The sequence below is a fragment of the Stegostoma tigrinum genome, chromosome 1 (genome assembly GCF_030684315.1).
Source record: "Stegostoma tigrinum isolate sSteTig4 chromosome 1, sSteTig4.hap1, whole genome shotgun sequence".
NCBI classification, from domain to species: domain Eukaryota; kingdom Metazoa; phylum Chordata; class Chondrichthyes; order Orectolobiformes; family Stegostomatidae; genus Stegostoma; species Stegostoma tigrinum.
Window position 1 is genome coordinate 125,793,380 of NC_081354.1, and position 13,581 is coordinate 125,806,960.

At 45.6% G+C, this 13,581-nt stretch overlaps 1 protein-coding gene across 2 annotated transcripts in view; it reads left to right on the forward strand.

Moving 5' to 3' along the window:
• Positions 1-13,581, forward strand: part of LOC125458676 (cell division cycle protein 20 homolog) — a 104,765-nt gene that overhangs the window by 30,372 nt on the left and 60,812 nt on the right. For both annotated transcript variants that reach the window (XM_048544123.2, XM_048544132.2), the window contains one exon: positions 1,807-2,344. In XM_048544123.2, the coding sequence (XP_048400080.1) occupies positions 1,807-2,344 (538 nt within the window). The remainder of the gene's footprint in view (positions 1-1,806; positions 2,345-13,581) is intronic.

Here is a 13,581-nt window from a genome sequence, read left to right on the forward strand (position 1 = left end):
TTGAAGGACATTGGACAAACTTCTTTAAGCAAACTGCAGAATGAAGAAACTCCATCCAGCCACTTAATTTATCATCATTCTTAATTATGTAAAGCATAATTTGTTTGGATGGCAAGCAAAGCAATACTTTTCACTGTATCTCAGCACATGGGATAATAATGAATTAAATCAAATCAAAGTAATACTTGAATCACCTGCTATAACATTTCACAATCTACTCACCACAGCCAGACTGTTATCAACTCCTTTGTCTGTCCAACTGCTCTTCTCTCTCTTTGGGCTGTATCCCCAACTATGGACAGGAGAGTGGCTCAGTGGTTAGCACTGCAGCCTCACAGCACCAGGGACCTGGGTTCAATTCCAGAGTCAGGCAACTGTCTGTGTGGAGTTTGCACATTCTGCCCATGTCTGTGATAACAAGCTGTGGGGCTGGATGAACCCAGCAGGCCAAGCAGCATCTTAGGAGCACAAAAGCTGACATTTTGGGCCTAGACCCTTCTGATGAAGGGTCTTGGCCTCAAACGTCAACTTTTGTGCTCCTAAGATGCTGCTTGGTCTGCTGTGTTCATCCAGCTTCACACCTTGTTATCTTGGATTCTCCAGCATCTGCAGTTCCCATTATCTCTCCCCATATCTGTGTGGGTTTGCTCTGGGTGCTATGGCTTCCTCCCACAGTCCAAAGATGTGCAGGCTAGGTGGATTGGCCATGCTCAATTACCCGTAGTGTTCAGGGGTGTGTGGGTTATAGGGGGATGGGTCTGGGTGTGATGCTCTGAGGGTCAGTGTGGACTTGTTGGGCCAAAGGGCCTGTTTCCACACTGTAGGGATTCTAATTCTAATTGTTTATTCCTCACCTCCACCCTATTTTCTGCATAAAAACCGACACTCTTCCCAGCTACCATCAGGTCTGAGGAAGAGCCACTGGACACGAAACATTAACTCTGATTTTTCTTCACAGATGCTGCCAGATCCGTTGAGCTTTTCCTGCGACTTCTGTTTTTGTTCCTCTCATTTATACTCTGTATGTCACATTTTATTATCTTGTCTAGTATTTAACCAGCTAACAAAATCAATTTTTCTTGAACTCAAGGAATGTTTTTTTAAAAAAATTGACTCCTTTTAAACGTAACTTTTCACAGCCTGAGTAAATTTAATGATGAGGGAGGGGATTCTTTTTAATGTAACCTTATTGCGATCAACTGAGGGAGAGTTGATTGAAGAGGGGGATCCAGCTTATCCCTCCTTACCTGTTAGCATAACTATTTTAGGGTATTTCACCAACATTGTCATGAACTTGGGATCCAGTCTGGAGACTTGGTATAACACGGTACTCATGGTGGTCTGCCCTGATCATTGTTTCAGAGTTTGGTAGTACTTTTGTAGCAGCAATGATATATACTGAAGACTTGAGCTGAGTCTTGCCTTAGTTATCGCCAACTGCTGGAATATCTTGGACATCCCATGCTGAAATCTCCAGATTTTTTGAGGGGGTCCTTTAGGGAGCATTAAGATGGAGGTCACGAATTAAAATTGCCCAGGCTTCAAGATTTGGGGAACACCTGGGCCAATATTTCTATTCCCAAAAATAAAAGAGACTATAATATAATGGGGAAGAACTGAAATCATGTCCTCACTAAGCCATTTTGCTCGAGTCTTTAATATGACACTATGCCGCATCACATTTGACGTTTGCAAGTCCCACACTGTTTCTCTAAGACTCTTCCTGTAGTTTTCCATGTTTTAAAATTTGTCTCCATTTCCTTTTGTCATATATTCTTTCTCTCTTTCTCTGTACTTGATTTGCAGGCGGCAGAAAGAGGAAAGCTGATGCGCTCTTTATTCAAAACCAGTACCACGGGGAGCAGGATGAAATGGGAGCTGCCAAGCCCAGTTGCCAGTAGCAGCCCTGTTGTTGCAAAGTGGCAGAGCTTGCCCAGAAGAGACTGCAGAAGAACAGCCGCATCAAGTGGAGCTCCAGTAGCGACTGTAATAGAGGAAGAAGGAAGAACTAGAACTGGGACATTGGCAAGTGCAGCAACTAAGGTTAACACCGTGACGGCAACAACAAGCGACCTATTTAGGGCTGGAGTAGAAGTTGTAACAATGATACAGTCAGAAGACAGGACATTAATAGCAGCAGAGAGTGGAACTGAGACAGGAGATGACAGCCAAACTAGATCTGTGACTGATGGTGGGACCATGACAGAACCAGATAAGGAGACTGGGCCTGGGTTTGAGGAAGTCATGAAGACACAGACAGATACAGAGCAATTAACCAAAGGGATCCTCCCCTGTAGGAAGAAAGCTTTTCAGCAAGCATGTTTGGGACACTGTGCGTCTCCAGGTATGTGTTCAGTCATACTGTTACAGAATAAATATATCTTTAAAAGGTATTTTTTAAAAAGTTGTCCTTTTTGTGTGTTGCAGAATGGATTGTTTCCTAATATTTTGAAAGTTAGCTTTTAATATAATAAAAGCTATAATTCTAGTATGTATTTCCTCTGATAAATCACATGGGTACATCTAATGAATATCTAGAGCATTGTCCACCATTTCAAGATATTGGTGGAATGAAGCAAGAGGAAGGAGCGTCTGTCCCCAGTTCACTATTACCTGCATTGTTATGAAAAAAGCTGGAAACACAATTTTGAATCACTTTAAAGGTGGATTCAGATTTCATACCATTTTTGACCTGTTGACCCCATCAGCATTTCCTTATAATTGTACAATCAAAATTTCATAGTCCCTCCCTTCTTTTCCTAATCACTATGCTAAGCTTATCAGACATAGTATGAGAGTCATGTGAACCAAAAGAGAGAGAGAGAGAGAGTATACAGAGCTCCATGTCTGGAGGTTGTACTGACTATTGATTTCAGGTGATAAAGTGTGAAGCTGGATGAACACAGCAGGCCAAGCAGCATCTCAGGAGCACAAAAGCTGACAAAGGGTCTAGGCCTGAAACGTCAGCTTTTGTGCTCCTGAGATGCTGCTTGGCCTGCTGTGTTCATCCAGCTTCACACTTTATTATCTTGGATTCTCCAGCATCTGCAGTTCCCATTATCATTGCTTTCAAGTGGGTGCGTTTAGGAGACTCTTTGGTCTCCCTAGCTGTTTGCTATCCAGTGCTGACCCCTACTGGCAGCTTTATACACCATGTCCCGCAAGGACTCCATCCTATTCTCCTTCACCTAAGGTGCTTTTATTTGATGATGCCACCTTCTAAAACAGCTGACATGGCTTGCTTCTTCTGTGACTGTGGTTTCCCACCCACTGTGGTTGACAGGGCCCTCAACTGTATCCGACCTATCCCCTGTGCCTCCGGCCGTGCCCCTTCCCATTACTCGCAACACTATGATCCGGCTCCTCTTGTCCTCACTTTCATCCCACTGGCCTCTGCATTCAAAGGATCATTCTCTGCCATTTCAGATAACTCCAGCAGAATGCCACCACCAAACACATCTTCACCCCAGTGCCCCCGTCTGCATTTCACAGGGAGCGTTCCCTCTGGGACATCCTAATCCATTCCACAACCACTAACAGTAGCCCTGCTTCCCACGGCACCTTCTTATGTAACCGCAGAAAGGGCAACACCTGCCCCTTCAACTCCTCCCAGCTCACCATCCAAGGCCTAAACAGTCTTTCCAGCTGTAGCAGCATTTCACCTGTATCTCCTCCAAACTTGTGTATTGTATTTGCTGTACCTGATGTGGCCTACTTTACATTGGAGAAACCAAATGCAGACTCGGGTGTCCGCTTTGCAGAACACCTCCAGTCTGTGCGCAGGCAGGACCCAACCTTCCTGTAGATGGTCATTTTAATGCAGCATCTTGCTCACATGCCCACTGTCTGTCTTCAGCATGCTGCAATGCTCCAGTGAATCACAGTGAAAACTAAAGGGCAACATCTCATCTTCAGATTCAGCACTTTACAGCTGACTGGACTTAGTACTGAGTTGAATGCCTGTAAATTGTGAATCAGCTCCCATTTCTTCTCTCAGATATGGCAAGAACTGCAGATGCTAGAGTCAGAGATAACACAGTGTTGATGTTTTGTGTTGGGACTGTTTTCTGAAGAAGGGTCCTGACCAGAAAGGTCAACTTTCCATCTCCTCTGATGCTGCCTGGCCTGCTGTGTTCTTCCAGCAATGCATTGTGTTATTCTATTTATTCCCTTCCTTTTAGCTTTATTTGTTACATTGCCTGTGACTGTGTCCTCTCTCCCATCCCATTGCCCCAGTGGGACTGTCTGCTCTTTCAAGTCTGGCAGTTAGACACACCATCGTTCTGTCACTCTCACATTCTGATCATTTAATCAGAACTATCAACATCTTTTCTCCACCAGCACTTTACACCTCACCACTTTCACATCCCCCCCACCCCCCCAAACTTTAGCGTAAATGCTGTCCCCTCCACACTTCACTTCAGCTCTCATGAAGAGTCACCCTAGACTCGAAACATCAGTTTGCTCTCTCTTTGTGGATGCTGTCTGACCCACTGTGATCTGCAACATATGTTATTTTCAGTACAGATTCCAGCATCTGCAGTAATTTGCTCCCACTGGCTGCTTGTTTGGATGTCCTTTTTTAAAAAAAAGTTGCCTAATAGGCTCAACAATCATTGCTAAGGTTTGCCTCTAAATATCTGCATTATGGGCAAAGTTTGGGAAAATAACTGAAGAATCATGACCAACAGTTAATGCTTTTAAGAGAGTGGGCAAATGCGGAAAATTGACAAAAAAACACAAAGACTTGTGTAGTAGATTAGATTTTTTAGATTCCCTACAGCGTGGAAACAGGCCCTTTGGCCCAACAAGTCCACACCGCCCCTTGGAGCATCCCACCCAGACCCATCCCCCAATAACCCACACACCCCTGAACACTACGGGCAATTTAGCATGGCCGATCCACCTAGCCTGCACATCTTTGGACTGTGGGAGGAAACCGGAGCACCCGGAGGAAACCCATGCAGACACTGGGAGAATGTGCAAACTCCACACAGACAGTTACCCGAGGCTGGAATCGAACCCGGGTCCCTGGTGCTGTGAGGCCGCAGTGCTAACCACTGAGCCACTGTGTCTGTAGGAATTGTGAAGAATGCAAAAAGCAGTGTGTTCCAAACCAATGAAGAGCTCATAGATGTTTACGAGACAGATGGAAACCATTTGGCCCATCATTTCTGTACTGGTAGACAAAGTTTCAACAACATTTTTGGCCCCGACGCCTGAAGGTTATGGCAACACATATGTAAGTTAAAACAGAGATAGTAAGAACTGCCAGTGCTGGAGACTGAGATAACACCTGCACCCGATTCGCAACAATCGACAGCACCTCCCAGTCGCAAACCACTTCAACTCCCCCTTCCACTCCCTGTCCATATTGGACCTCCTCCAGTGTCAGAATGATGCCACTTGAAGTCTGCAGGAACAGCATCTCATATTTTGCTAGGGAACCCTGCAGCCCAATGGTCTCAAGCTGGACTTTAGCAGCTTCGAAATCTCCTGACCCCTGGCCTCATCCCAAGATCAGACTCCCCTCTCATTGCCACCTCCTTGATCTCTGTCTTCTCTCCCACCTCACTGACCAATCTCCACCACTATCTACTTGCTATCACCATCCCACTTATCTTTCCCAGCCCAACACCCCTTTCTCTATTTATTTCAGAGCCCCATTCCCCTCCTCCATTTCTGAAGAAGGGTCAAGACCCGAAATGTCAACTTTCCTGCTCCTCTGATGCTGCCAGGCCTGCTGTGTTTCTCCAGCTCCACACTGTGTTATGAAAATTTAAATACTTTTAAAATTATTTATTCAGTTGTGGGATGTGAGCATCGCTGGCTGGCTAGCATTTATTGCCTGTCTCTAGTTGCCTTCGAGAAGATGGTGGTGAGCTGCCTTCTTGAATCGCTGCAGTCCATGTGCTGTAGGTTGACCCACTATGCCATTAGGGTGAGAATTCCAGGATTTTGACACAGGAACAGTGAAGGAACAGCAATATAGTTCAGGGTCAGGATGATAAGTCATTTGGAGGAGAACTTAGAGGTGGTGGTGCTCCCATATGTCTGATCGTGAGCTTGGAAGCTGCTGTCTGAGGATCTGTGAAATTCTGCCATGCATCTTGTAGATGCTGCATGCAACTTCTGCTGTTACTGAGTGTCAGTGGTGGAGGGAGTGGATGCTTGTGGATGTAATGCCAATCAAGTGGGCTGCTTTGTCCTCAATAGGTACCAAGCTACTTGAGTGTTGTTGGAGCTGCATTCATCCAGGCAAGTGTGGACTATACCATCACACTCCTGACTTGTGCCTTATAGATGGTGGATAGGCTTTGAGGAGTCAGGAAGTGAGTTACTTGCCACAGTATTCCCAGCCTCTGACCTGCTCTTGTAGTCACTGTGTTTATGTGGTGAGTCGAGTTGTCTTCCTGGTCAATGATAACCCCAGGATGTTGATAGTAGGGGATTCAGTGATGGTAACACTATTGAATGTCAAGGGGTGGTTGTTAGATTGTTTCTTATTGGAGATGGTCATAGCCTGGGATTGGTGTGGTGTGAATGTCACTTGCTTCCTGTCAGCCCAAGCCTGGACATTGTCCAGTTCTTGTTGCATTTGAACACAGACTGCTTCAGTATCTGAGGAGTCATGAATGGTGTTGAACATTGTGCAATCATTGGTGAACATCCCCATTTCTGACCTTCTGATGGAGGGAAAGTCATTGAAGCAGCTGAAGATGTTTGGGCTTAGGAGACTACCCTGACAAACTCCATGCAGAGGTACCCTGAAGCTTAGATGAATAATCTGCAACAGCTACGACCATCTTCCTATGTGTCAGGTATCCCTCCAACCACTGGAGAGTTTACCCCCTGATACCCACTGATTCCAGTTTAACTTGGGCTCCTTGATGCTATACTCAGTTAGTACTTAGTCAATGCAGCCTTGATATCAAGGGCTATCACTCTCACCTCACCTCTGGAATTCAGCTCTTTTATCCATGTTTGAGCCAAGGCTGTAAAGAGGAAAGGAGCTGAATGGCCCTGGCAGGACCCAAACTGGGCATCACTGAGCAGGTTATTTGATGTTGCCTAAATGGATTTTAGCAAAACTTTTGACAATGACCCTCTTGGCAGACTAATCAGGAAAATAGGACCCCATGATTTCCAATTCAAGGTGGCACATTGGATCCCGAAATGGCTGAGCAACAGGTAGCAGAAGGTGATGCTAGGGCTATGCTTCTGTGACTGGAAGTCTGTTTCCAGTCGAAGTCTGCAGGGTTAATGTTGCAGCCCTTGCTGTCTGCATTGTACATCAATAATTTGGACCTTAATATGAAGGGTATGATCAAGAAGTTCCTGAATGGGTGGTAAATAGTGAGGACGATAGCTATATACTGCAGGATCTGATAGAGGTGTATCAGATTGTGATGAGAATAAACAGTGTGGATCGGAAGGAACTTTTTTCCATTACTAGCGATTAATAACTGGGGACATAGATTTACAATGAGAGGTAGAAGGCTAAGAGGAAACTTGAGGATTTCATTGAGCTCAGAGAGTGAGGAGAGTCTGGAACTCACTGTCAGAAACAACGCTTATGTCAGAAACTCCCAGACATTTGAGTAGGCCTCCTCCGCTGGCCCCAGCATTATAGATACAATTATACAGCCAATTCGATTAATTTCACGTGATATCAAGAAATACTTGGAGACACTGAATATGCAAAGGCTACGGGCCCTGACAACATTCCGGCAATAGTACTGAAGACTTGTGCTCCAGAACTTGCTGCTCCCCTAGCCAAGCTGTTCCAGTACAGTTACAACACTGGCTTCGACCCTGCAATGTGGAAAATTGCCCTACTGTCCTGTACACAAAAAGCAGGAAGAATCCAACCCAGCAAATTAGTGCACCATCAGTCTGCTCTTGATCATCAGCAAAGTGATGGAGGGTGTCATCAACAGTACTATCAAGCAGCTATCCTTATTATCCTCAACTAGTGCTATCCTCACTAACACCTCCTTAAAACATTTTATCAAATTTGACCTTTCCTTAGCAAATCTATTCCTGATTAATCCATATGTCTCCAACTATAAGTATACTCTATCCCTCAGAATTCCTCTAATAACCAAGATTACAGTGACTGGCCGGTAATTTCCTACTCTATCCCTTCCTCTCTTTTTACATAATGGGACAACATTACCTCACCTGTGACCACGGAAGATTTGAAAATTACTGCCAAGGTTCCTGATATCTCCTCTTTGCCTCATTTAATTGCCCTTGATTCATCTAATCCAAACCTGTAAACGTATTCACTTTTAAGACTGCGAAACCACTAGAACCTTCTCTCTGTCTCTATGTTAGCTTCTTCTGGTATTTCACCATCGTCCACTCTGATGTCTATATTTGCATCATTCTTTTTCATTGTAAAGGCTGATGCGAGGTATTCATTGAAGACTATGCCCACGTCTTCCAAGTCCACATGCAGATTGTCTATAGGTCCGTACTCTTTCCCTAATTATTCTCTTGCTCCTTACATATTTAAAAACATCTTTGGGTTTTCCTATATTTAACTTGCAAGTGCTTTCTCACACATTCTCTTTGCTTCCCCAATTTCCAAGCTTCTCCCTTGTACTTTTTTGTACTACTCTAGGGACCCTGTTGTATTGAGCTCTCAGTATCCACCACAAGCCTTTTATTTTTCTTAATCCAAATGTCATGTCCCTTGCCATCCAGGGTTCTCTGGTCTTGATTTGCACGCTTTGCCTTTATGAAATTTATTTTCCCTGTACAATTCCTATTTCTTCCTTAAATACCTTCCACTGGTCTGATGCCATTTTGTTTGCAGTAGCTGCTCACTTGGGTCAAATCATATATTGCCTCAAGGCCCTCCGCTTCTTCCAGTTCCGCAGGCCCGACCAATCCCCCTCCACAGACACCCTCATCCGCCTAGCTGAACTCGTCTTTACCCTCAACAACTTCTCTTTCAATTCCTCCCACTTCCTACAGACAAAGGGGGTGACCATGGGTACCCGCATGGGCCCAAGCTATGCCTGCCTCTTTGTAGGTTACGTGGAACAGTCCCTCTTCCGCACCTACACAGGCCCCAAACCCCACCTCTTCCTCCGTTACATTGATGACTGCATCAGCGCAGCCTCTTGCTCCCCAGAGGAGCTTGAACAGTTCATCCACTTTACCAACACCTTCCACCCCAACCTCAAGTTCACCTGGGCCAACTCCAACACATCCCTCACCTTCCTGGACCTCTCAGTCTCCATCTCAGGTAACCAGCCAGAAACTGATGTCCATTTCAAGCCGACTGACACCCACAGCTACCTAGAATACACCTCCTCCCACACATCCACCTGCAAAAATTCCATCCCCTATTCCCAATGCCTCCGCCTCCACCGCATCTGCTCCCAGGATGAGGCATTCCACTCCCGCACATCCCAGATGTCCACGTTCTTCAAGGACCGCAACTTTCCCACTGCAGTGGTCGAGAACACCGTTGACCGCGTCTCCCGCATTTCCCGCAACACATCCCTCACACCCCGCCCCTGCCACAACCGCCCCCAGAGGATCCCCCTCGTTCTCACATACCACCCCACCAACCTCCGGATTCAACGTATCATCCTCCAACACTTCTGCCATCTACAATCCGACCCCACCACCCAAGACATTTTTCCATCCCCTCCCCTGTCTGCTTTCCGGAGAGACCACTCTCTCCGCGACTCCCTTGTCTGCTCCACACTCCCCTCCAACCCCACCACACCCGGCACCTTCCCCTGCAACTGCAGGAAGTGCTACACCTGCCCCCACACCACCTCCCTCACCCCCATCCCAGGCCCCAAGATGACCTTCCACATCAAGCAGATGTTCACCTGCACATCTGCCAATGTGGTATATTGTATCGATTGCACCCGGTGTGGCTTCCTCTACATTGGGGAAACCAAGCGGAGGCTTGGGGACCGCTTTGCAGAACACCTCCGCTCGGTTCACAATAAACAACTGCACCTCCCAGTCGCAAACCATTTCAACTCCCCCTCCCATTCCTCAGACGACATGTCCATCATGGGCATCCTGCAGTGCCACAATGATGCCACCCGAAGGTTGCAAGAACAGCAACTCATACTCCGCTCTGGAACCCTGCAGTCCAATGGCATCAATGTAGACTTCACCAGCTTCAAAATCTCCCCTTCCCCTACTGCATCCCTAAACCAGCCCAGTTCTTCCCCTCCTCCCCCCACTGCATCCCAAAACCAGACCAGACTGTCTCTGCTTCCCTAACCTATTCTTCCTCTCACCCATCACTTCCTCCCACCTCAAGCCGCACCTCCATTTCCCACCTACCACCTCATCCCACCTCCTTGACCTGTCCGTCTTCCCTGGACTGACCTATCCCCTCCCTACCTCCTACCCATACTCTCCTCTCTACCTATCTTGTTTTCTCTCCATCTTCGGCCCGCCTTCCCCTCTCTCCCTATTTATTCCAGTTCCTTTTCCCCATCCCCCTCTCTGATGAAGGGTCTAGACCCGAAATGTCAGCTTTTGTGCTCCTGAGATGCTGCTTGGCCTACTGTGTTCATTCAGCTCCACACTTTGTTATCTTGTCTTAGTAACATTAGCCTTTACCTAGTTTTGAGCTTTTATTTTGGCCTTGTTGTTTTCCTTAACTATCCACAACATAATTGAGTTATGGCCATTATCTCTGAAATGCTTCCTTCCTAATATGCCTTCTATCTGCCCAGACTCATTTCTGAATATTCGATCCAGAACTGCCTCTTCCTTGTTGGGCTTTTTGTATACTGGCTGAAACAGTTCAACAATTGTATTACCTCCCTTCCTTGCATCTCTGATGAAGGGTCTAGGCCCGAAACGTCAGCTTTTGTGCTCCTGAGATGCTGCTTGGCCTGCTGTGTTCATCCAGCCTCACATTTTATTATCTTGGTACCTGGTGGAATCTGAATTCAATATAAGTCTGGAGTTAAGAGTCTAATGATGATCTCAAAACTGCTGACAATTGTTGGAAAAACACATCTAGTTCACTGATGTCCTTGAGGGAAGAAAACTACTGTCCTTACCTAGTTTGACTTACATGTGACTCCAAGCCCACAGTAATGTGGTTGACCCTGAACTGCCATCTTGACAATTGGGAACAGACAACAAATACGGGATTGGCCAGTGATATCCACATCTCATGAATAAATTAGAAAGGGCAAATATTTAGGTAGTTAAAATACTCTATTATTACTGCCATATTATTACGCTTGATTGCATATCAGAACTTTCAAATTTCCATGGCTACTTGGGGGCCTACAATACTCACCTTTTGTGTTTTTACTTCTATCCATGTGGCCTTATTTGATGATCCTCACTGCTATTATTGATTCTTTGACCAACACTGAGACTAAATTTACTTCTAACCTTTAAATTCACCATTAAAATCAGATCTTCTTTATCTAGCCTATCTTGCCTCTCTTTCCACACTCATTTAATTGTGTTTTAACTTCTAATTGAATTTCAACCCACTCCACTCTGAGCAATTTGTCAGGATCCCATCCCTCTGCCAATCTGGTTTAAACCCACCCCCACAATGTTAAGGATGTTAGTTACTTTCATGTTTATGTAACCTGTGCAACTTGCACAGATTACAGCTCCCCCAGAAATGGTCCCCGCGGCCCCAGGAACCTTCTGCACCATTTCCCCAACCAGGTCTTCCTCTGCTTGAAACTGCTATTCTTGTACTCACTCCTCTGTGGCACTGGGTGTAATCTAACATTGAAGTCTTGCTTTTAATTTCCTGACCTAACATCTTGAATTCTGCTTGCAGGACCTCATATCTCTCTTTTTTAAAAATTATGTCATTGGTCTCAAAATGTTTCCTAGTCTCTCACTATTCACCCTTTCCTTCTGAATGCCCTGCAACCATTCTGTGATATCCTCGACTCTGGCACCTAGGAGATAACTTTATCGGTCTGGATAATAAAGTGTGAAGCTGGATGAACACAGCAGGCCAAGCAGCATCTCAGGAGCTCCTGAGATGCTGCTTGGCCTGCTATGTTCATCCAGCTTCACACTTTATTGTCTTGGATTCTCCAGCATCTGCAGTTCCCATTTTCACTATATCAGTCTGGAGTCAGTTTGATGGCTGCAGAAGTGCCTGTCTAGTCCCCTGACTAATGAATCCCCTACCACTATTGATGTTCCAAGTTTGTCCTACCCCCACTATGCAGCAGACCACTCACATTGCCATTGCCTTGGCTCTGACTAACGTCCAGAGAGGAACTGTCTATCTTACTGTATTTCAAGGCCAAAAAATTGTTTGCAAGTGAGATGTATTCAGGGAATTACCTCGCTGCCTATTTGGTGCATTTCTTTGGTCTAACAGTTACCTAATCCCTCTCTTATCACCCTGCCTTAATCTGCAGAGTGATCACATCCTGAAATGTGCTATCCAGAAACCTCTCGGCCTTATGAATGCACCAGCTACTACTCAAGCTCTAAAATCGACCAGATCGAACACTTGCTCAGATGATCATCCAGACCTCCAAGAGCAACTAGGATTTTGTACATGGTGCAAATGTGCAAATCACAGGCCCGAGCTTCATAGACATACCTTAATTAAATAGAACAAGGACCCTTTGCTGTTATTTTACCCTTGCTTCTACATAAGTATTGACCAGAAAGATCCTTTTCTTAATCTCAAAAATATACTTTTTTACTAAAAATCTTTACATTCCCACATAGTCACTAGAACAATTCAATTTTGTACAGTCTTTACATATGTAGAACAAACAAACCAAGATATTTCTTACTTATACATGACTATTTCCAGACATTTGAGACACCAAGAAAGTCTGATCACTGAAGGGACCCTCCCCCAGTTAACGTTGGCTGTACCTTAGCAGCAGCTGTCCCAATCTTTAATGTGTCTCTCAGCATGTAGTCCTGCACCTTGGAATGTGCCAGTCTGCAATACTTGGTTGTGGTCAACTCCCTGCTCTGAAAGACCAACAAGCTTTGGGCAGACCAAAGAGCATCTTTAACCGAGCTGTTTACCTCAATTTGTGACCCGGGGAACAGACCAGAGCCTTGTGTCATTTAGTTGTTTGGGACAAATCTTGCCAAAACCCCACACATCTCTCTCCAGACCTCCTTTGCAAAGCACATTCCAGCAGAAGGTGTGAGACAGTCTCAGCTTCCCCAACCACCCCTCCCCCCCAACTTAGCTATTTCAAAGGACAGGTGATACTGAATGGTCCAACTACCTGGAGCGTTCCATGGCAAGAAGGCCAGTCCCATCCTTTACTACCCCTGGGGGGGAGGTAGAACCTCAGTACATAGTGGCACTTGGTGTTTGAGTACTGAGGGTCTCTGCACATTTTGATGCAACTGCACCCAAAGATGACCATCAGGATGAAGGTGGCGTTGGGTACGTTCTTCCCTCCTTGTCCAGAGCTTTGTACACGGTGTCCTTGTAAACACGGACCATCTTAGACATCCAGATGAGGTGGAAGATGGCTTGGATGACTGTCACAGTGCAGGTTCTGGGAGTGAGCCAGACCAGAATTATGTGCAGCAGCATCAAGATATCTCACAGCCAAT